Source organism: Cryptomeria japonica, chromosome 2 (assembly GCF_030272615.1).
Source record: "Cryptomeria japonica chromosome 2, Sugi_1.0, whole genome shotgun sequence".
In the NCBI taxonomy this organism is placed as follows: Eukaryota; Viridiplantae; Streptophyta; class Pinopsida; order Cupressales; family Cupressaceae; genus Cryptomeria; species Cryptomeria japonica.
The window spans coordinates 47,840,756-47,866,500 of record NC_081406.1 but is presented as its reverse complement, the minus strand read 5'-3'; the positions used below and the strand labels follow the sequence as shown (position 1 = coordinate 47,866,500).

At 37.2% G+C, this 25,745-nt stretch overlaps 1 protein-coding gene across 2 annotated transcripts in view; it reads right to left on the bottom strand.

The window, feature by feature from the left end:
• Positions 1-244: 244 nt before the first annotated feature.
• LOC131046214 (putative RNA methyltransferase At5g10620) overlaps positions 245-25,745 on the bottom strand; it is a 40,276-nt gene continuing 14,775 nt past the window's right edge. Inside the window, exons 3-7 of one of the 2 annotated variants that reach the window (XM_057979899.2) lie at positions 22,438-22,595; positions 22,234-22,300; positions 21,924-22,001; positions 21,620-21,765; positions 245-620 (exon numbers count right to left, since the gene is read on the bottom strand). In XM_057979899.2, coding sequence (XP_057835882.2) covers positions 578-620; positions 21,620-21,765; positions 21,924-22,001; positions 22,234-22,300; positions 22,438-22,595 — 492 coding nt within the window. In that variant the 3' untranslated portion in view covers positions 245-577. The remainder of the gene's footprint in view (positions 621-21,619; positions 21,766-21,923; positions 22,002-22,233; positions 22,301-22,437; positions 22,596-25,745) is intronic. The other variant, XM_057979900.2, reaches the window with a different exon arrangement.

The window sequence follows — 25,745 nt, the reverse complement described above, 5'->3', positions numbered from 1 at the left end:
TTTTTCAATGGCCACAAACTTCTAATGAATTAAATTTCAATAAGAGGACCTTTCTTTAGTAAACTAATATTTGGACCAGAGGTCCAAATTTGAGGCAACCTTTCATTGGATGGGCAAACCAAGTTCACACATGAAAGTTGAAATAATACAACAGAATGCCTTATGCACATCATAATCTAGAGATTCACTTTTAACTTGCCTTTCTCGGCATAGCATGGGTGCATTTTGATTGAAAACTACAATCTAATTCCAACACCTTCATATTTCTCAAACCATGGATTAGGGCCATGATATTTGTCATACCTTACTCACATTGTTGGTAGGTAAAGAAATGTAGCAAGAGTATATGTACAACATAAATCAAGTTCAGAAGAAACGTCAAGAGATGAGGCAGCACATGCCATACTCATATGTACAAGAAATTAAATGGTTTACAACACCATAGTGGAACCAGAAGTGCCAAATGATCAAATATTTGTATTACAGCAAAGAACAAATTGAAAACACCAGGGAAATTATGCCAAACAACCATATATAACACTAACGCGTTGAAATGGTGCCATTATGAATGACAGACTTATTGATGATGGTACTTTTGCCCCTTGAGAATTGTCCAAGCTCTGAAACAACAATAAACACAAGTGTGTATCATTCAAATAATAAATATGATATGAAAAATAAGGAAGAAAAGGGATATCTGTAGCCAATAAACTTGGCTTAGTAGATCTGTAAAAACAATAAAATGAATACATGTTTGTCACAAAATAATAAAAGCACAATAAATTTCATTAATTTAGTAAATTAGAGTGAATGTATTTACTGAAAATATGTACCACGTGCCTCAAATCACTTTTAGTTTACAACAATCTTTGGATTAGTGGGGCTAAAAAGGTTCAAAAACCTAAATTTTGAGCACTCCCTTATGATTATATTTCCATATCAATCTAGGCCAATTGAGACAACGATTCTTTTTTGCAGAGATGCTAGATGAGAGCTCATGGCAGCTTGTTCACAGGTGGAAGAGGTTTTGCAGTCATTGTCCCCACTTTAGATCTGATAATAGAGGTCATGCTGTTGCACAATCAATGTGAATCTTGTCAGAGATAGCAGATCTTCTACTCAATTTCTCCTCAGTCTTTGTCAGTGGCAGCTCCAGCTTCGAGGGTAAATGCTACCCCTACTTGAAGCAGGAGGTCTCAGGAGATCTTCCTCTCTAGACCTTCACAGTTGTGGATCCTCCTTTCCTGGTTGCTCTGGAGGAATCAGACCTAGATCCTTGTCCTCTCCTTTGTGCATTCAGAGGTTATTAGTTCTTGGTTGGATCATTGCCTTTTCATAGCAGATAAAAATTAGGTATTTGTTGTTTTGGTGGAGAAACAACAGATTTTTTCTCTTTCAAAAGGCTCCTTTGTGCTTCATCTTCCTCTTCATGAAGAGCAGATAAGAGTGTTGTCTTCAATTTGGGAAATTGTGGAACGCAAAGTGGACTCCTCTCCTTGAGCCCTGTGGTTTGTTGGCTTCCCTCCTCCTTCATCTTGCTCAGCACTCTAGATCAAGTGATACGGTGTTCACCTTGAGTTTTGGCATCTTCTATCTTGGGCAAAGATTGGAGAAAGCTTGGGTGAGCTTGTAATTGTTGATCCTTAAACAAAGAGTAAATCTCATACAGTGCATGATTACTTACCTGTTGAAAGGGTATTTGAACCTACCCCTCCCGAAGTAGATAGTTCTTTCTCCCCCTTCAGGGAAGTTTGCTCAAGAGGAGAATCTTTTGTTTCATTGCTTTAAATGCCACAAGGCGAGGCATATTGCCAATGCTTGTAGAACTTCCTCTTTTGGCAGTCTCCAAGGGTTTCTGTAAGAAGAAGGATGGAAACCAAACATGGTGTCCAAGGCAAGGAACACTTTTTAAAATAGAAATGTCATGGGCCATTACATTCTAAAGATCCATCCCCACTCTTTGGAAATCTTTTCTTGAAAATTGGCAAAAGCCCTCATCCCCCAAAGGCAAAGTGTTGTATCTTCCATGAGGTGACTCAACTTCCAAACTGTCTGGTTACTCCTCAGTTGGCACATTAGGAAGACTGTCTGTGTCACCTCAAGAAGGTTAGGAATATCCCATCTCCTCCCCTTGTGGATCAAGTTGTGGAAAATGGTCACCTCAAGTTTGGAGATTTAGAGGTAGAGGAATTCATATAAGCTTTGGGTGGGATTGCAAAGTTCTCAGTTTTATCATCCAAATTCTTCACAAAATCTATTAAGAAAAGGAGAGGACACAAATCCAAAGTAGAACGTCTCAAGGTGTCAATATAAAGAAGATATTGATGCAAGAGCTCAAGCAACAATGAATGATTTCTTGTCTTTGCAAAGAGGAAAGAATCCTTCTACGAAATGAGGTTCCTTTCTTGGAAGGTAAGGGGCTTGAATGCTCTTTCAAAAAATTTAGTCTCCAACTACCTTGCCTCTTCTCCAATAAAAATCATTTTGTTGAGTTTCAAAGCTAAGTTACCAGGTTCGCTTGTTTTGGTCCACGTACTCGAACCGGGTTCACTAGGGTTCGAGTTCACATGGGGTTCGCCCTAGGTACGCCTTGGGTACGTACCCAGGTGTTTGGGTTTGCCAAGTACGAACCGAGGTACAAACCTAAGCGTACCCAAAGGTGCTGAGGTACGAAGCCGAGCGTACCCAAAGGCGCTGAGCGCCAAAACATAACAAAAACATACATTTTTTAACTTCTTTTGCAATTAAAAACCCTAAAAGCACCCCTTCTATTGTTGTGTTTTCGTCACACATTGATCAATGATGAAGTAGCATACTATTAAATGTATTTAGTTTTATAATTCTGAATATTTCTTAAAAAATTTACATATAAAATGTATATATATCATAGTTTTAAAACTCTTTGACTCGCCTCGGACTCGCCACGGACTCGCGAGTCCTTTGGCGAGCCGAGTCGACTCGCCTAGGACTCGCGTGGCGAGTCCAGGCGAGTCCCTGCGAAAGACTCGCGAGTCTTTCGCAAAGACTCGCGCGAGTCTTTCGCAAAGACTCGCGAGTCTTTCACAGGGACTCGCGGGCCCAGAAAAAATGCGCCCGTGGGGGTTAAAACCACTTTTTTTTTTCATTTTTTGACTTCAATTTGGGTTTTTTTTGGCTGGAGCAGGTTAGAAGGGTTTGGAGGAGTAGAGGGAAGAAGGAAAAATCAGCAAGAGGAAGATGTAGTCTTCTCTTTGGTTTGTTCATTCACATTGCTGTTTTTCACATTTGCAGTTGGACTTGGACATATCATTATATGTAATTTTGTGAACATTTATATACTTATGCTGCCATTATAGTATTATACATTTTAGAGTTGAAACTTGAAACTTGAATATGCTGCCATGAATGATGAAATTTCAAATATTGCGTGTTTGTACTTTGTAGATCATATGACATGTGTAATGTTTCAATTATGGCACTTATGTTCTCTAAATGCATTAATTTCTTTATGTTTTTTTGTAAAACTACGGTTTTTTTTTTTGCCGAGTCTTTGCCGAGTCTTTCGCGAGTCTTTCACGAGTCCGAGTCCGAGTCCAAAATTTTGGTTTGCCGAGTCCGAGGCGAGTCCGAGATTTTCAACTATGATATATATACATGTATCTATGTATACATATACATACATACATACATATATATATATATATATATATATATATACGGACGAACCTGGCCCACGAACCCAAAGGGAAATTTTTTTTACCCAAACCCACAAACCGGGTTCACGTACTCGAGCTCGAGCCCGAGCCCAAACTGGTAACTTAGTTTCAAAGCCTTCTGTTATCTGTGGGCTGATTTTGGTCAAGTCTCTCTTTGGCTAGAGTGGTTTCCTCTAGAGGTTTGTATTATATGGCAGCCTAGAAGGGTTTCCCTTTCTTTGATGGCTAAAGTGGTTAATTGGATGGGTTCTACTTCCTCTCTTACTCAAAGGACATCTATGGCAACCTTTTCAATATTTTATTGTACAAACAATCCAATCTCTAAACATCGTCTTTGGGAATGGTTATCCTTTGTTATCTCAGATTTGCAAGGTCAAAATGTGATTTTGGGGAAGAGCTTCAATGTCATCTTGGGACCTTCAGGCTTCAGATAAGTAGGGTGATGGCTCTGTGACCTTGAGATTGGAAGTAGATTTTTCTGCCTTCATTCTATAGAATCACCTCATCAATATTATTCCTAAATCAGGTATATATTCCTAGAATAGCCATTAAAATTGCTGTTGCAATATAGCAGAGAGGTTAGATAGGTTTTTGGTTTAAGTTGACTGATGCATAATGCCTAGTTTTTGTCTTCAGCTGTTCTTCCAGTAGATGAATTGGATCAAATCCTGATCTGATTAGAAGTTCTGTACAAGAATGCTCCCCTCAAAAGTCCCTTCAAGTTTGACCTAATGTGGCTTCATCAACAGGGCTTTGAGGCTGCAGTGCCACAGTGGTGGAATTTTGATTCGCACTTCTTGAGCTCTCTATTGTGTAGATTTTTTCTTAGGTTGAGGTTTGTTAAGAACTGTTTGAAGGATTGGAATAAAACAATGTTTGGCAATATTTATGTGGAAAAGGCTCTATCTGAAAAGCAACTTGCCAAGGTTTGGTGATTCATCTTTTGGGCCTTTCTGATGTGCCATTGGCTAGGGAATCCAGTCTCCACTTTCAATTGGAATATGTTCTTCATATGGAGGAGATATTTCGGCATCCAAAATCTCAGGAATAGGGAATAGAAAGTTGAAAAATAAACATTTTTCATGCTGTCGTGGTTGACGCACCAAGTGAATTGTATTACTTGTATTTTCTCCAACAAAGGAACTAGTATTTTTATCTCTAAGGGCATTCCTTGGGATGCCATTTTCTTCTTCACTAATCTTTTCTTGACTCAGGTTTCTTGAAATGAAGATGCCTTTGCCCCCCTCTTACATTGCATTCCAAAGATTGTGTTAGATGTGCACAATTCTATGCTTCTAGAACCAATCTCCATTGAGGAGTTTCACAGTGCGACGTTTGCTCTAGAAGTTGACAGGCCACCTTGCCAAATAGTTTCGTAGCTTCTTGTTTCCAGCACTTTTGGGATTTATTAGATAAGGATTTTACAACAACTATCACTGAATCTAGAGAATCTGGAAATGTTTCTAGAGATTTCATTAGTAATTTTCTAGCTTTGATCCCCAAAAATGCCAATTCACATTCTTTTGATGACTTTTGCCCTATTGCCCTATGTAATAAATTTAAGTATTTATTATTTCCATACTGATCGTAGAGCTTCTAAAACTGATCATTCCTGATATATTACATTTGGAATAGTGTGGCTTCATTCTTTAACTAATTACATCTGTACGATGATAGTGAGCAACATAAGTCTAACAAAGAATGATGATGATGTTTGAGATACGGTCAAAGGTATCAACAAAGGGGAAAGGGAAGAAAGATGGCTAAGTCAGCTCTAGGCAATGTCACTAAAAAGTTTTACATGAGTCTTGGCAAACTGGAAACAATGGGAGAAGACTTTACTTGTCAAAGTGATTTAACTTTTTAAAAGTTCCATTTGAAGGCTGTTAGCCCTGTTTTTAAACTTGGCAATTTTTAAGATTTTGTGTCAAACTCCTTAAATTGATAACCATCATGGCCAAATATTGACTTAGGGAAAAGTTATGTGACAAACGTTGACTTGAGAAAAAGTTATACGTGAATCTTCATTTCATGGATCACGAGGTTTATCTAGCAAATTTATAAGGATTGTGTATCATGCATTGATTGAAGACATCTATGCATCAATTGAAGACATCTAAGCACCGACTCAAGGATCATAAGCAAAGAATTTTTAAAATTGTTTTAACATTTTAATGGAAAAGTTATATTTTAAGATGCTTCACTCCATTGATTTGATTGACTACAATATCATCCTGTTGGTATTTTCGATATGTTGATATGGTTTTGTCATTGATGTCAACACTTGTCAACACTTGTTAACACTTGTCAACACTTATCAGCACTTGGAGATCTTTGGTTTTGTCCACCGGCAAGTCAGTGACTTATGCACAATCACCAGTATTTGGTTCACCGGCAGGTTATATTGTTCACCGGCACTTGGAATGACTTGGAGATTACCTGGTTATGTCGAAGTCATTATTTGATCACTTGGTTTTGGCGATTTGGTTATTGATTTAATCGGGTTTGCATATTTGTTGTTACCGGCAAATAGGTCCAGGTTATGCATCGGCAAGCATATCTGTTCCAGATCAGCACAGCACATTATGGAGATGATTTATTATTATTATAAATGCATTGAGCCGACACGATGCATCGCATATTAATTTATTTGTAATTGATTTTATTGTAATATTCTTTGTAAGCCGACCTATACATTTGGTCTTAGCTTTCGGTATATATGTAAGATCTCATTTGTGAGATTGATATGGGAATGTAAGTAAGTGCGAATATGCGAAAAATAAGCAGAGCTATACACGCAGACATCATTTGAAGATTGAAGGAAGGTTTTGAGAAGATAATCAGATCTAAACTAGTACTGAATCCAGCTTATGAAGATGCTATTTTGAGCAGTACATTATCATTGGATTTAACCATCCAATTGTAGTCAGTGTGACTCCCATTTTGTGATTGAGCAGTGAGCTCTAGGCAACTGGTCTTTCTGCATGTGCAGACTCCATATTGTACACACATACTATCTGCAGTAGTATCATCTGATTGTGGGTAAGGTTTCCCACCGTGGTTTTTCCCCTTACAGGGTTTCCACGTACAAATATTTGTGTTATGTGTTGTGGATGTTATTGTCTTTCTGTTTCATGCATTAATCTTTACCGGTACTGCAATTAACTGATAAAACTATCTACCGGCATAAAGTTTGGTTTACCGGTATTAAGCATTAAGTTTTGGTTAAGTTAATTTTGATTTGAATTTATTGGACAATTGATTCACCCCCCCCCTAGTTGTCTCTGGGACCTAACAATTGGTATCAGAGCCTAGTCCTCTTTTTGCAGAAGTTTAACAGCTTGAGGAGATCCAATGTCTTCTAACTATTTCAGGAAGGACAGTCCTAAACTTGATGGAACCAACTATGGCATATGGAAGATCAAGATGGAGACACATTTGAATTGCATTGGAAAGGACATATGGGATGTTACAAAGAATGGTTATGCTGCTCCTACTCAAGGTCAACCTAATCCACCAACCTTGGCTAAAGATGAGGAAAATGATTGCAAAGCAAGAGAAACACTTTTGAGCGCATTGTCAGATCAGCAAATCATGGGATTATCAGATAGATCTGCTGCTAAAGCTATTTGGGACAAATTGGAAACATTGAATGAAGGAGATTCCACAGTCAAAATTGCAAAACTTGAATGCTTCCGAGTCAGGTATAAAAATCTGAAAATGGAAGAAGATGAAAGGATTTCTGCTATTATGGAAAGAGTAAATAAATTGTTTTGGGTATACAATGTTGTGGAGGAACCTTAAGTGAAAATGAGATTGTTTCTAAAGTTTTAAGAGCTTTGCCACCGGCATATAAAATAAAAGTTACTACTATAAATGAATTGAGAACAATGCCTAATGCATCAGTATCTAGAGACACTCTGGTTGGAAAACTTTCAGCTTTTGAACTTGAGGAATTTGGTCTTGTTGCTACTATTAGGACAGATTTAACTTTCAAAGCATCATCATCACCTGCATCATCATCATCATCATCTGAGAAATCTGATTGGAAAGCCTTTTATGCAAGAGAACTTGAAGAAATCAGAAAGGAGAATGAAGAACTGGAAGAACTTGAAGCACTATTTGCAAGGAAAATGCCTAAAGGTCCAGTTGGTAGTAAGTATGAAGGTAAAGCACCCTTTAAATGTTTTAACTGCAATAAAATTGGTCATATGGCTTCTACGTGGCCTGATAGACATGCAAAATTAAGAGAAGAATCTAAAAGAACATATAAGCCTAACCCTGATTATTAGAGATACAAGTTTAAGAAGAATAGGGACAAATCTTGATATTATACTGATGAAGGAGTTACTGATGATTCTGAAGAGGATCCGGAAGACAATGGATGGGCTTTTGTTGCTATAACAGAAGATCAACCAGCGCCTACTGTTTAACCGATAGAGCAGGCCCTGGCAGCTAAAATTGAAGATAAGGATGAATGGATTATTGATTCTAGATGTTCACATCACATGACTGGTGATAAGAGTAAATTCTTAACCTTTCAGGAATACAATGGAGGTCTAGTGAGATTTGGAGATGATAAAGCTTGTTAGATCAAAGGAAAAGGAACTATATCTTTTGATGGTAAGCACAATACTGATAATGTTTACTATGTTGAAGGTTTGAAGTATAATCTTTTGAGTGTTGGTCAATTAGTTGAGAAAGGATTTCAGTTACAATTCAAGAATGGTAAATGCAAAATCTTAAACAGAACTGGTTTGGAAATTGCAACCGGTAATCAGACTAGAGGTCATATCTTTCATTTGAATAACAATGAGAAAGCATGTTTGATTGCTCATATTGATGAAAGTTGGTTATGGCATAAGAGACTTTGTCATGTAAATTTTGATTGCATTGTGAAAATCAGTACAACTAAGGCAGTAAGAGATTTACCTAAGATTGTTAAACCTCACAATCCAGTATGTAAGGAATGTCAATTTGGAAAGCAAATTAGAGCAACTTTCAAGAGTATTACAGAGAAATCTAACAATGTTCTTGATTTAATTCATACTAATTTATGTGGTCCAACAAGAACTAGAAGTATACAAGGAGATAGGTATTTTATGCTAATCATTGATGACTATTCTAGAATGTGTTGGGTTACTTTTTTCAGAGAGAAATCAGAAGCATTTGGGAAATTCAAACTATTCAAGGTGATGGTAGAGAATGAAACCGGCAAGAAAATCAAATGTTTGAGATCAGATCAAGGAGGTGAATTCACATCTAAGGAATTTAATACATTCTGTGAAGTGAATGGGATCAGAAGACAATTATCAGCACCTCAGACACCCCAGCAGAATGGAGTTGTAGAAAGAAAAAACAAAACTATTTTGGATGTAGTTAGAAGCATGATATCAGAAGCAAATCTACCTCATATATATTAAAGAGAAGCAGTCACTACAGCAGTTTATACATTCAACAGAGTTCACATCAAAGGTGAAACCAGTAAGACCCCTCATGAACTATGGTTTGGTAATACTCCTACTCTTAAATATTTCAAAATATTTGGAAATAAATGCTATATTAAAAGAGATGAGTATATTGGCAAATTTGATCCTAGAAGTGATGAAGGAATATTTCTTGGTTATTCATCTAAGAGCAAGGCATATAGATGTTTTAACAAGAGATTGCAGAAAATTGTTGAAAGTGCAAATGTGAAGATTGATGAACAGTTTAGAGGAAATTCAAGGTCAATGGACTCTGAACCGGCAATAGAGATAATCACAAATGAACCTACTATGAATACACCGGTACAGAATGTTGATCCAGTTACACCGCATCATCTGAGGATTCAACAGTCACTGAAGAACAGCAGCAAGTAAAAACACCCCAGTATGTAAGATTGAATCACTCTGAAGATCAGATAATTGGAAATAAATATCAAGGAGTTATGACTAGAGGAAGATTGGCAAATGAAGAGGTATGTCTTATTTCTCAAATTGAACCTACAACTATTAATGAAGCATGTGAAGATAAATATTGGATTAAAGCTATGGAAGATTAATTGGAACAAATAGAAAGGAATAACACTTGGTCATTAGTTCCCCGGCCTAAAAACAAAAATGTAATTGGAACTAAATGGGTTTTCAGAAATAAACTTAATGAGGATGGCAAGGTAATCAGAAACAAAGCAAGATTAGTGTGTAAGGGATATTCACAAAAATAAGGAATTGATTACAATGAAACCTTTGCACCGGTAGCTAGAATTGAGGCAGTCAGACTATTATTGGCTTTTGCAGCTCACAAGAACTATAAAGTATATCAAATGGATGTTAAATGTGCATTTCTGAATGGAGAACTTGAAGGAGAAGTTTACATTGAACAACCTGATGGATTTTCTTTGACAAATGACAAAGATATGGTTTGCAGGTTAAGGAAAGCTTTATATGGACTAAAGCAAGCTCCTAGAGCTTGGTATGCTAGATTGGACAAATATCTTTTGAAGCTTGGATACACTAAAAGTAATGCTGACAGCAATCTATACTACAAAGTAACTAATGATGACATCTTGGTTATTGAAGTTTTTGTTGATGATATAATCTTTGGAGGAGAAGATGGATTGTGCAAAGACTTTTCTAATAAGATGCAGCAAGAATTTGAAATGTCTATGATTGGGGAGATAAAATTATTTTTAGGATTGCAGATTTCACAGACTGATAAAGGTATATTGTTATGTCAACTAAGTACTTGAAAGAATTACTAAAGAAATTTGGCATGGAAAACTCTAAACCAATAAGTACACCTATGACTACAACTGATAAACTATCTTTGAAGGATGAATCAACACTTGTTAATCCGACTAGATACAAGTCTATGATAGGAGGTTTACTGTATTTGACACAAACAAGACCTGATATTATGAATGCAGTATGTATTGTCTCAAGATTTCAGAGTAATCCTAAAAAAAACCATGAATCAACAGTAAAAAGGATTTTCCGATACCTACAAGGCGCTACAAATCTTGGTTTATGGTATCCTAGAGATGAAAATTTGATTTATGTGCATACACAGATGCTAATTGGGCAGGAGATGTAGATGACAGAAAAAGCACCACCGACGGAGCATTTTTTCTTGGTAGCAGATTAATTTATTGGTTGAGCAAGGAACAGAGTTGTATATCACTATCAACAGCAGAATCAGAATATGTTGCAGCAGCAACTAATTGTACACAGATATTATGGATTAAACAAATGTTGAAGGACATAAAGGTAAAATGCAAGGAACCTATAACTATTTACTGTGATAATATGACAGCAATTGATATATCTAACAATCCGGTATTTCATTCAAAAACTAAACATGTTTCTATCAAATTCAATTTTCTGAAAGAAAATATTGAAGCAAAAGAAGTGAAATTGGTTTATGTGAATACTAAAGAGCAGATTGCAGATATTTTTACTAAGCCTTTACCTAAGGAGACTTTTGAATATCTCAGAGAGCAGCTTGGAGTTCTACCCCCACTGGTAGCGACTTAGACAGTTGATGTTTGTCATCAACTGGTAGAATTAACAGAGAAATTTTTTCCCAGCTTTGATGAGGAGAGCTACTTCTCAGGGGGAGTAGTTGGTATTTTGTATTTGAATTTGGTTTTGTGTTGCTTTGGTATTTGATGTCAAAGAGGGAGAGATATTATGGAAAAACACATCATCTTTTGGGAGAGATTATTCCTAGGGGGAGAGACATTATGTATTTTGATTTCTGGTTAATGATCTCTTTGAGAGATTGTTGGTTTTTGGTTTTGGGTTTTTGGCATTTCTATTTTGGCACTTTGATGGTTTTTCCATCTTGTGTTGCCATCAATGCCAAAGGGAGAGATTGTTGGTATTTTGGATATGTTGATATGGTTTTGTCATTGATGTCAACACTTGTCAACACTTATCAACACTTGGAGATCTTTGGTTTTGTCCACCGGCAAGTCAGTGACTTATGCACAGTCACCGATATTTGGTTCACCGGCAGGTTATATTGTTCACTGGCACTTGGAATGACTTGGAGACTACCTGGTTATGTCGAAGTCATTATTTGATCACTTGGTTTTGGCGATTTGGTTATTGATCTAATCGGGTTTGCATATTTGCTGTTACCGGCAAATAGGTCCAGGTTATGCACCGACAAGCATATCTATTCCAGATCAACACGACACATTATGGAGATGATTTATTATTATTGTAAATGCATTGAGCCGACATGATGCATCGCATATTGATTTATTTGTAATTGATTTTATTGTAATATTCTTTGTAAGCCGACCTATACATTTGGTCTTAACTTTCGGTATATATGTAAAATCTCATTTGTGAGAATGATATGGGAATGTAAGTAAGTGCAAATATGCGAAAATAAGAAGAGCTATACACGCAGACATCATTTGAAGATTGAAAGAAGGTTTTGAGAAGATAATCAGAGCTAAACCGATACTGAATCCAGCTTATGAAGATGCTATTTTGAGCAGTACATTATCATTGGATTTAACCATCCGATTGTAGTCAATGTGACTCCCATTTTGTGATTGAGCAGTGAGCTCTAGGTAGCTGGCCTTTCTGCATTTGCAGACTCCATATTGTACACACATACTATCTGCAGTAGCATCATCTAATTGTGGGTAAGGTTTCCCACCGTGGTTTTTCCCCTTACAGGGTTTCCACGTACAAATATTTGTGTTATGTGTTGTGGATGTTATTGTCTTTCTGTTTCATGCATTAATCTTTACCGATACTGCAATTAACTGATAAAACTGTCTACCGGCATAAAGTTTGGTTTACCGGTATTAAGCATTAAGTTTTGTTTAAGTTAATTTGATTTGAATTAGGTGGAAAACTATTGGACAACTGATTCACCCCTCCCACCCCCCTCAATTGTCTCCGGGACCTAACACATCCTTGATTTATAAATGTTGGAAGAAAGAGAGAGTGACAACACACCTAAGCCACCTTATTGGCACATTCAAGGAGTTTGAGTATTCATCCATTAAGACCGATGATGAGGAGATAAATTGATTTATTAATGTCTTCCGTCAAGAAGGTGTCAAAGAAATGTAATCTCATGAAATATGTGCAAAATGTAAACATAGACAAGGTGAAGGAAATGATTCAAGACGGCATATCGGTCTCCATCTACAAGTTATAAAATCCCTCTAGTTACCGATAACAAGTGATAATGTTATATCACATTTTATATCTTCATTGGCTATTTCACTAAGTTAATTAAGTTGCTCAAAATATCGATAGAGTGAACGAGTGAAGCAATTCGGTGTTTTGTCCAAGACTCACAAGTTACCGACATTTTCAAAGTATCCATGTTGCGGTTTTCATCTACATCAGCAAGTTTAACAACTAACATAAGTTGGCCAACTTGCACAAAGTGCCAACAAAGGGAGTTACTCGTTTGCTTTCAAAGGACAAAAGGGAGGTAGTTATAATAACTACTTGCAGATAACTACTCCATCGAAACATTGGGTGCGAGATTCACAACAAAGGCTTTAGAAACTTTCAAGCAAATACAATCGGCCGGGGTTAAGCCGAATTCTACAATGTATGCATGGAAGAAATGTGCTCTCATTGCATGCGATGGTCGTAGGATATGCACTTAATGGATAGGTTGAAAAAGCTTTAGAAACTTTCAAGAGAATGCAATACGCATGTATAATATAGATGCACGTAAATTGTTTGACAGAAAGCTTCCAGAAAGAGTGCCACAGCTTTAGAAACTTTCTATCAAATGCATTTGGTAGTTATACGCTGAGCTACACTTGCATTCTCTGTGTGATAATATGGCAGCTTTGGAACAAGTTGTAAACATCCACCAAACCATATCTATTTGTTAGATATTATGGTTGCAAATGCCATGATAGACATATTCAAAAGGTGAAAGTATAGAACAGCGTATAAAATGTTTGACAGATAGCCTCAAAGAAAATGTTATCTCATGGAATGTGATGTATGCAAGATATGCACTGAAAACAGTTTTAAGAATTTCAGGGAAAATGCGATTCCCAGGCATAAGGCCAAACTCTATGACCTCCGCCAACATTCTCCCTGCCCATGCGGAAGGTTTTTGAGTTGGAAGTGCTACGATAGATATGTATGTTGAATCTGGAAACATAAAGAAGGTGCCTCAACTGTTTAACAAGATGGCTCAAAGAACTGTCATCATTTGGAATGCGATGGTTGCAAGGTATACACAAACAGATTTGTTGAAAAGGCGATAGAAACTTTCAAACAAATGCAATCGGCTGATGTAAAGCCAAAACCTTTGTCAACATCACATGAGCTGGGAGTTTTGAAATATCATTTGGACATCCATCGAAGCACAGAGGAAAAATGAATTTTGTCAAACATTTTGGTTTTAACTGCACTGGTGGATATGTATACAAAACGTGGAATCATGATGGGCGAGTGAAATTGTTCGACAGGAATCCTCAACAAGATTTCATCTCATGGAGTGCTTTGTTCTACGTGCATGCAAAATGCATGATCATGGTCAAAGCACATGAAACTAATCTAACAGACTACTCCAAAGAGAAGGCATGTAAGCTGTTTGACGAAAAAAAAATCTCAAAGACATCTTCTCATGGAAACAAATGAAATGATTGCAAGGATGTGCACAAAACGTATTTGGTAAACGAGCTTCAAAAACTTTCTAATGAATGCAATTGACGGTTATGTAGCCAAATTATTTGCCACCACCCTCCATGCCCTTGTCATTGAAACCAGCTACGAGTTAAGTTCTGTTGTGGCAAATAGTCTTATTACTATGTGTGGGAATTTTAAAAAATGTGGAGAATTCAAGAAAGGTGATGGACAAAATGCCCCAAAGAGATGTAGTCTTATCAACCGCAATGATTGAAAAGTTTGCAGAAAATGAATTCGGTGAAAAGGTTTTAGAAACCTTCGAGCAAATGCACTTGTTGATGTAAAGCCAAATTCTACCTTTCCTTGCGCGGCCTGTGGAAGAGAAGTGACCAGCAAGTGAACCATTTCACAAAATGCTTCAGAAATATGGGTAATGATGGATCGATATTGCAAATATACACTGGTGGACATATATCCAAAATATGGAAGCTTAGACAAAGCAAGTGAACTTTTGAAAAAAGAATGCTTCAAAGATATGTCATATCATGGAATGCAATGAAACCTTAAACTTCATCAACAAAATGTACATTCAACATTTAGTGACTGTGTGGAATTCTTCACGTTAATGCAAGATTCAAATGGAGATAGATCATGCCACAACTACAAGAGATGCATGTGAAGCTTTAGAAATTATTTGAGAGATGAAACTCACCATGCAAGGTTCTCAATAAAGGTTTATCAGATTTGAATATTGCATTGGATTTCAACTTCTTGACTAGAACATGCAGGTTAAGGAGGTTTTGATTGAAAAAGATGTGTCTTTAAATATCTTACCATTTCCTACTATGTACCATCTTGTGCTCGCATATGTGAAAAGTGTATCAGTTCATGCTATGCAACAAAGAGGACAAGTTCAGACAATGGTTGGTTCCAAGAAGATCCTCAAAATGTATCAAAAGAAAAACAAGTGAAGATTGCAAACTACATCAACAAGATCAATAATCTTGTCTTTCTTCAAGGTCACAAGTTTCGAATTTTCATTTGTAAAAGTGACTTAAGTTACTTCTTGTAATTAAAGTTAGAATTTGGACTTGACTTTTGTAAAAGTTAGGTAAATCCTAACTTGTTCCTAAAAAGGTAGTTAATAGAAGTAGTTGCTTAGGTAGTTATCCTAAGTGGGTACTGTTGACGTGCTTTTTATGACAGCGTCGAACACAGAATAAAGTTGCCTAACGGTCACTTCACTCTCTCTTGATCAAAGTACGATTGTGCACTAAGATTGCAGTAAGTTCAGACAATCGAATCCAAGGTTCCTTTATGCTATGGACATGACTCAGTTGGCTAATGTGATTTGTTGGTAATCCAAGGGGCCTTACGTTTGGATCGTTCTTTCATCTCTTTGCTGTGGTGTGGAACTTCATCATTGAATATTGCAATTTTATGATGCTTATGCTTTGAATGAACTCAACTGGAATGAACTGGAATTTAAAGGGGAAAGGGTTAGAAAGATCTAAATCTACTCCTAAGGGCAGTGATGTCAACAGATAATGCTCTAATGGATCAATTCCAAATAAACCAAGCTCTGCTTCGCCAAGCTTTACTACAACTCCGCAAGAACCAATGCAATCTTCTCAAAATGTTGAAGGATTTTCACATTGGGAAAAGTGCATTTGGATACCCAACACGGCGCAATCCAAACGACTATTCACAATCAAACTTAGCACAAATTTGGGGGTTTAGACTAACTTTACACTGCAACTTATAATCAGCAAGATGCAAAAAGTATGAACCATGGAAATTCATCAAACACCATTACATTCTCCATTGAAATCAAAGCACTATACTACTACTCTAAGTGAGGAAGGTGAAACCATGCAAGTTTTGAAAAAATAACTTAAGTGGACACCATCAGGGAACAATGTTTCACTGTTATTATCTCAAAAACTTATCACAACAATTTCATACAAATCTCCTTGTTTTACAAATGAGGGGGTCACCCCCTTATATAGGCTTCATGCCTTGGCTACATGCAAAACCCTAATTAGGGTTTTCCCCCAAAAGATTCCCCACACATGAGGCAACAAGGTGGGAATCTACAATATATACCCATGATGCCCATATACAATTAATTACAATATGCCCAAAACGATGTACATTTGTGCATTAAATGCACCACTTTGATCAAATTTGCCCAATACATCATAAATGCAATAAATGTGCCTCCATGCAAAATTGCCCATGATGTCATAAATGCACCACCATCTCCTGAATATGACAGCTACATGCAGAAGGAATCTGCCATAATACCTTTAAATGTGACGGCTGCATGTAGATTCATCATGTGCTAACCTGGTTGCCACTTGGCGAGAAACCCTTGGAGAGAGAAAATCCCTAGAGAGAAAACTTTATACAAGAAGCATTTTCTTGAAATTTTGAATTTTCCCTATCTTGTAGAAGATTTTCCATCAATTTTCACCATCTCCTATTTTTTAGGAACTTTCCAAAAATAGAGTTCCAAGGTCCAGGAGAGGAAATTCTCTCACAAATCCAAATCCAAATCCATCAACATTTTAAAAGTTGGATGGTTTTTGATGCCCGAAAATGGATTTTAAAAAATTTATGTTCAATTCATCCTTGACCTTCAATTTCCATGCCTTAAAATTTTTTCTTCAACCTTGGGCGCATTTCTTCCCCGAGGAAGGAATTTCTTCAATCCTAGCCAAATTTCACATTTTCCAAGAATTCCGTCTTGAAGGAAGGAATTTCCAACACTTAGTCAATTTTTCACACTTTTTCTTGGAATTCTGTCATGAAGGAAGGAATTTCCAACACTGGGTCAATTTTTCACACTTTTTCCAAGAATTTTGTCTCGAAGGAAGGAATTTCCAACACTTAGTCAATTTTTTACCTTTCCTGGAATTTTGTCTTGAAGGAAGGAATTTCCAACACTTTAGTCAATTTTTCACCTTTCTTGGAATTCTTCTTCTTGGGCGCAATTCTTCTCTAAGGAAGGAATTTCTTCAATTTTGAACCTTTCTTCCTAAACCTTGATTTTTACGTCTTGCTTCCAACCTTGGGCACATTTTGGAACTGGAGAAGAAATTCTGGAAATTTGTTCCTTGAGGAGGGAATTTTTGTGCTCATTGAATTCATCATGTCCGCAGGAAGCTTTTTGACCAATTTTTTCACATCTATTTTTTAGGAACTTTCCAAAAATAGAATTCCCGGGTCTTGGAAGAGAGAATTATCTCACGAATCCAGATCTACAAGTTTTAATTTGTAATTCTGACAAGTTTTGATGCCTACAAATAGAATTTTAAAAAAATTTACCGAGGGGAATTTTCTGCTTTTTCATTTCATTCCTGACCTCCAAATTCCCCTTTGCCTTGGAAAATTCCCACTCTTGGGCATGGAATTCACCTGATGATGGATTTTACGTCGTTTCACGAATTCCATGGCACATGGATTTTGGCGCCCTCCAAACCACTTGGGCAGAATTTTGACCTGGTCCTAGATTTCCTTCGTCTTTCATGAATTCCTAACTACTCAGATTTGGCGCCCTTGCCGCTTCCTTGGGCAGAATTTTGACCTGGTCTTGGATTTTACGTAATTTCACGAATTCCATGGCACATGGATTTTGGCGCCCTCCTAACTCCTTGGGCGGAATTTTGACCTGGTCCTGGATTTTATGTAATTTCATGAATTCCAGGAGACATGGATTTTGGCGCCCTCCAGGGTACTGGGCACCATTTCACAGTGGTCAAGGAGTTTACGTCCTTTTCATGAATTCCGGACCATAGATCGGGATGACATGCTTGGATTTTGAAGTGATTTTCCGGACTTAGGTGATTTTCAAGCTTTCCATTCCTGGACTGAATATCCACACAGCCAAATTTTGATCACTCTGCCTACTCTTTGACTCTTTGGATTTAGAAATGATCGTGCATTTATGGCCTTCAATGTTAGCCTGCAAGGACCTACCACAAGTAGACTTTCCAAAAATAGAAACTTTTTCAAACTATTAGCATTAGAGCAAAACAGGACGTAGAAACACTTTCTAAAAATATAAACTTACTAAAAAATAGAAACTACTAAAAATAGTAAGTTTGATTTTCGGTGAAATGAAGAGATTTTAGGAGGCAATGAAATCCCTAAAAAATAGGAACTTTCCAAAAATAAAGTTACTCAGAATTCGCCCAAATTTCACTGGGAGGTTCCTCAGAGGAGCTTGATTCTAGTGCAACATTTAGTTTTCCCAAAACCCTAAAAGAAACCCCTAAAATCTAGGACTGAAGGTAGGAAACCCTAAAACTGACAAAACGAACCCTAGACTTGGCCAAAATTGCTCAAACGAAAAGCAGACTTGATCAAATTGGACCCACTCACTTGCAAAGCGAGGAGATTGACGAGACTGCCGCGAAAAGACCCGACAAACCAAAGCCAAAAGACCAAGAGGACCTAAAAAGTAGGGGGTCCCCATTTGCAGTGGGGTGATGTGTGAAAAAATCCCAACACGTACCTCAGGTAGTTATCCTAAGTGGTTATTCAAAGTGGTTATGGGTTGGTTATCAAAGTGAACCTATAAATACAAGGCTTTTGCATTCTAAGGGGAGACTTTTAGAAGAGAAAAATCTGGAGGAATTTTCAATGAAACTTGTCATAACTTTTGATTTCACACTATGTACAAAAGGGTTTTTGCACTTGTATATTTTCAAGAAGATAATGAATAATGCATTTGGTTCGTATGTCTGAATGTGTTATTATGTTATTATTGCTGATTTATTGTACGTTAAATCGGTAATCCCTTTTCAAGCATATGTGTAAAACATTGACAACCTATCCATTTGATGTAATGATACACAAACAAACTTTGGTATCTCAGTTTGAATGTGTTGAAGTAGTTTATCTCCTCATATGTTAAGATTCATCAATCTTCGTTTGTTGTCATTGTGCATTCAAACATATTTTCTTATAAGCCCCTTTGTAATCTATTATCAGTTGTGGAATCTTAGTGTGTATTTGTATGTCTGCCATTGGGGTTTTTTTTATTCAGCTTTCTTTAGTTTAGTTTTCTCTCCTTTCTGTACTTTCAGGTTAAAAGTACACAAAAATCCTAAAAAACCCCATCATACGAGGGAGCTGCCTCTCAAACGCAGAGGAAGATTGTGGTTTTGCTGCAATCTCTCCAACTGTTGGAACGATTGTCACTGTTCTTTCGGCAAACAGAGTCATATTTGGAGAAACAATTGGAGTGACAAATCTGTTTACCAACAAAGGCTTAGAAATAATAGTACCAAAAGAATTCCTTGATGAGAACCAGGATCATCATCTAGATGACAAAGATTTGGATGGAGAGGTTTCTAAAAGGAGACCCAAGTGGTGGGAAAGCACCATTGGTGATGTTTGGGATGATAAAATGATCGAGGATAGATCATCCAGAGGAAAGAGCAAGAACACTGTTAACTTCACTCTAATGGCCAATCTTCAAGGAGTTATGAGGCCCAAGATTTTGCAGAGACAAAAGGTAAACCCGAATGAGAAAAGGCCACAAAAATCAAACATAAGAGTCTTACGAAAAATAAGACTTGGGTTCTTTCAAATCTTCTATCAAGGAAGAAATCTGTTGGCTGCAAATGGGTGTACAAAGTCAAGTACAAAGCTGATGGTACATTTGATCAATAGAAAGCACGATTGGTGGCAAAAGGGTTCTTGCAAAGAGAAGGTATTGACTATGAAGAGACCTTTGCTCCTACAACGAAGATGAGCACCATCTATCTAGTTCTGGCTATGGCAACATAGCTTGGTTGGAAAGTCCATCAAATGAACATCAAGCATGCCTCCCTCAACAATGACTTGGAGGACGAAGTGTACATGACTCAGTCTTAGGGTTTTCAAGTTGCAAGAAAGGAGCATAAGGTATGCAAACTGATGAAAGCACTCTATGGCTTGGAGCAAGCACCCAAGGCACAGTACATTAAGATTGATAGGTATTTGGTTCAAGAAGGATTCCCAAGAAGTCCTTCCAATCCAAATCTGTACATCAAAGGCATAGGCAATGAGATTATTTTACTGGTCATTTATGTAGATGGTATCATCATTACAAGTAGTGAGGCACATTTGATGGGACAAAACAAATGTAATTTGAGTAAGGCTTTTGACGTGACTGACTTAGGCTTCCTACGCTACTACCTAGGTGTAGAAGTTTGGCAAACAGGTGCTGGTATTTTTATTTCTCAATCTAAATATGCCAAGAGCTTTCTCAACAAGTTCAAAATGACAAATTGCAAAATCTCATCAACATCTATGGAGAAATTGTTGAAGCTTTCAGCCACAACAGACTCAAAGGTAATAAATGAGTCCACATTTAAGCAACTAGTGGGCAACCTTATCTATCTTACAGCCACTAGACCTAATTTGGACTATGTTGTGAGTTACATTTCCAGATTCATGACCACACCAAAGGCAAAACATTGGGTTGCAACGAAATAGGTGTTTAGATATGTAAAAGGGACACTTGAATTTGGCATTTTGTACAGTAGAAGCAAAAATCCTAGGTTGAATCTATTGATGACAGAAAATCCACTTCTGAAAATGTTTTCAATCTTGGCATGGTGCAATCACATAGACCAGCAAGAAGCAGGCACTAGCTCTTTCCTCAGCAGACGCAAAATATCGAGGATATTCAAAGCAACATGTACACCGATATGGACTTGAAGGATGCTTTCAAACATGAAGATGTCTCATAGGGGGTCTTCACCTTTTTTTTGTGACAATCAAGGGGTGCTAAAGCTTGCCAAGAATCCAATCTTCCATGAGTGTATCAAACATGTGAAAATTTATTGTCATTTCATCAGGCAACTTGTAGAAGATGGATCGGTGATGTTGTAGTATTGTCCAACTAACGATCAAACTGCAAACATTCTGACCAAGTCTGAGTCTTGACAAATTTGTAAAATTTAGGGAAAAACTTGGTGTACTTGGTAGATTGACCAAGGGAGGGTATTAAATTAATATTGTAATATTTAGTTTATAATGGTAAATTAAGTCTTTAGGATAGACTTTAAGAATATTATTTATTCTTTTAGTTGTTGTTCTTATCCTTTTGCTTTATTAGTTGTTGATCTTATCCTGTACGGATAGATCTTTGTAACTCTTAGTTAAGGAGACTTTCACTCCTTTGTTAAAATCACATATCTTGGTAATCATTGTCTTGTATTTTTGGTAAGATGGAGGACTTTGACAAAATTTAGTTTTAACAAAATCATTTACAAATCTAAAACAATCACATATGTTGCAATTAAACATTCAACAAACCTGTATAATTGCTCAAGCAGGACAATAAGAGCAATCTGATGGTTTAAGACCATAGATGAAAGTCTAATAGTGACATCAGCACACATCTTCAGTTCTTGGCCGTGACCATATGGGCCTCCTATGCAAAACACAACAGACGACGATCCCTGTAAACAAATTTACTCATCAACCAAAGAAAAGAAAATTGAGGCAACAATTGATTACAGCTAATTTCAATTCCATAATGACATGAAGAATTCCATATTGATTAGTAGCTCTAAACAATACCATAAAGTAACGGTAGAAGTACATGCTAGAATCATACCGTTGACCCTGACTCCTCTATCAATTTAGCTAGCTGCTCCGAAGTAATGTCTTTCCCATTCTCATCTAAGAGCACAACCTGGGACAGCTTAAACTCAAATTTCAGAAAATATTGCTTAACACTTACATGTGTCTTCCTCAATCTCTGATTATATGAATGCAGATAAAAAAGAAAAATCCTTTCAAGCAATAGACTTTTGAAGTAGTTCCTTAATCAACCAAGGATAAAAATATAGCTGGATTCAAAAGAGTCAAGGACAACATAGTTAACTTTTTTTCACCTCAATTACAGAGAAGCTCTACTACTGTACCCAATCTTTTGGAGTGATGCGCTGCATAACTTTGGTATCTTCTCCTTTAATCTGTGCTTTCACATCACTGTTACAACCACAATGCTACTTTTTATAATAAATGCATGTGTATGTGGTTCACTAGAAATAAATGCTAACTTCAGATCCCAGTTCATGTTAATAAGATATTATTAGAGTCTTTTTTACATGTGAAGTCAAGCATGCCTGGTTTTCATCGGATTTGATCTAATTTGAACATCCTCAACACTGCAATATCGTCGAAGTTTCTCCATATAGTCATCAACCACCATTTGCACCCCACTGGATCTGTTTTTCCCTACCGTGAACAATCTTATTGGAAGTGCCTTCTGCATCATTAACACCTTATAGTCAAATATTGTAGTTAACATTTATATTTGAGGAACAAAAAATTGCATTCTGTCCAAAAGACAGTAGATTACGTAAACAAGAATGCTAACAAAATGATGACCTCTGATTTCAAATGGCAAGAAAGGATTTTTTGTTTCTAGTTTAGTTGTTGCTTCATCCAATTGCAAGTATTTTATAATATAAAACCTCTTTTGTGAGAAAAGAACCTTTCATGCCTTGTGCCCATTCCTAAGATAAAAAGATAGGGTAGGATTATTTTAGTTGTATCATGTATGCAAACCCCCTGAGAAATCTTGTACGGTGTTTATAATTGTGTATTTGTTCATAGCTTCGAGTCTAAGGTTAGTTTAGTTTTCCACCAAGCCTTCCATTAGAGTTTCAAGAGAGGTTTATCCTCATATAAATTTTGGCATGCATCATGGGGTACAGGTTACTAAAAAAGTTATCTTCAAGCTAACGTTTAGTCTTGTCACCTCCTATTGAAACTTTTCCATTTTAGCAGATAAGTTCCACACAAAATCACAAAGAAAGGCAAGTCTTCCTAATCATATCTGTCAAACACTCAATCAAGCACATCCAAGCAAAGGCTCATCTTCAACTATTCCTAGACTCATTAAAAATATTTTTCACATAAGATAAAGGGCCTCTTCAAACAATGGGTGACAACACCCATAATAATTGCAACAGTCTACCTTAACTTCCTCTATCACGAGAAGTCAATATTGAGCCTTTAGTTCTTGTTTGACTCAAATGATTTTCCACATGACTCAAGGAAGGGTCGTCCAAAGTTTCATGGTGACAGCACTCAACATCCAATTGAGTATGTTGCAACCTTCACCATAGCATGTACTATTCTATGAGTGGCACATGAAGATGTTGCAATCAGACTTTTTGTTTAAATCTTGTTTGTAGGCACAACAAAGTGGTCTCACCATCTTGCCACTTTGTTGTAGTGTTGTGACGTTTTCACACATCGCCCCATTGCAAATGGGGACCCTTGCTTTTTTGCTTTTTAGGGTTTGTTCTTTAGGTTTTTTAGGGTTTTGTTAGTTAGCCTTTGCATTTTGAGTGTCGCCCAGGTGATCAATAGGGTAGCAAGTCCTACTTAAGTGATGCCCTAGTCCTGAAATTTGGCTAAGTCTGGAATGTCCTGATCCTGAATTTGACTAAGTCTGGAAACTGAAAAAACCTCCAAAAACTAGATTTTGCAATATAACTCCTGGAGGTCTGAAACCACTCTCAAACATCCTGAAAGTATATATGGAATATAACTTAAAGTATAAGTGACATTTCCTTTCTTATACTTAAATGTTATATTCCATAAAATTTAACCTGATAGAGAGTTCGAAAAGTCAAATTTCGCTCCTGTCCTTCACTGAGGATCTAGAGCGAATTTCGCTCCTGTCCCTCCCAGGAGGACCAAGGCGAAGCGCTCCTGTCCCTCACCAAGGGACCAGAGCGAAAATACTTATTTGAGCCATTCCTGACCGTGTTTGGACGAATTGAGACATCAAAGGCATGGTGAAGGACGAAATGAGCATGATAGAGCATCCAGACTTGATCAAAAACAATGAAATGATGAAGTTTTTACCTAGAGGGTCAAATTCGCTCCTGTCCCTCACTGAAGGACCAGAGCGAAATTCTTCATAAGGTACGATCTGGGCAAAGATCAAGCAAGTTTTATGTTTGAAGGTAAGAAAGGAGATGAATTGAACCCATTGAAGACAAATTGAAGATTATTAAACGTCAACAAGGGACCCAAATGCCCAAGTTCGCTCCTGTCCCTCAGGCAGGGACCAGAGCGATTTTTGTCTTAGACAAATTTCTTGCCAAGTTACAATGAATTCCAAGGCATGGATGAATGAAAGGGGACATTACGAGACCGTTGAAGATAAATTTGGAAGCTGGCGAAGTGTGATGGAGACTACAAGTACAAATTCGCTCCTGTCCCTCTCCAAGGGACCAGGGCGATATCTTAGTTATGTTGCCTTTTCCTCCAAATTCAAGACACTTCAAGGCGAAGTACAAGGTGGCAAAGATGTTTTAAGGTGTCTCAATCAAGCACAAAGTTACGAAGATCACCAAAGTGAAAGATTTGCATCAAGACACCTAATTCGCTCCTGTCCCTTAGGAAGGGACCAGAGCGATATTTCCATAAAGGCATAGATTTCAAAAGTTTCAAGCGTCCAAGGTGTTCAAGGGGACTTCATTCTACGCAATGAAAGTGATGGCAAATTGGTCGAAACAAGGACAAACTCAAAACCTTGAAGTTCGCTCCTGTCCCTCAGGAAGGGACCAGAGCGATATCTATTATATTTGCCAATTCATGTAAAATTCATGCCAAGTCAAGGTTTTGCAAGGTGGTAAAAGGTCTAAGGCGTCCTTCGAAGGTGATATACCAAAGGCTTCAAACGTCAAACGATCACCAATTTGTATAAAGAGCCTATATCGCTCCTGTCCTTTGGACAAGGACCAAGGCGATTTTCATCAAAACACTCATGTCCCGTCAAAACCAAGACAAGGCAAGGATAGGCAAGGTCAAGGACGTCCTTTGGAAGGCAATGAACGAAGAACGAAGATCAAAAGTTTGCAAATTTGAGCTAGGACACTAGGATCGCTCCTGTCCCTCAGGAAGGGACCAGGGCGATATTTGCCAAAGCACTCATTTTCCTTCGGAGATCATGACAAAACAAACTTGCAAAGGGTTCAAAGCGTTGTTTGAAAGGTAATAAAGGAGAAGTTGATATCAAGGACGGAGAATTTCAAGTAAAAATTGATGGATCGCTCCTGTCCCTCTCCAAGGGACCAAGGCGATAATAGTCATGAGATGCATTCATTCGCACAAACAAGTCAATTAAGCTCAAAGATCCTAGCAAAAATGTCTAATTCAACGTGGAAATAAATACTTTGGACGTCGAAATTGCAAGAATCAAGACCCAGTTGATGGATCGCTCCTGTCCCTCTCCAAGGGACCAGGGCGATGAGGTACGTATCTTTCCATCTTCAAAATATTTTGGCGCTCAAACACATTTTTGAATTTATTTAAATGCTAGAAAATTCGATAAGATTGAAAATTTAATTAAAAATAGCATTTAAATATTGCATTTAAATATTAATTAATTTTTGCCTTGTAAAAAAAATCG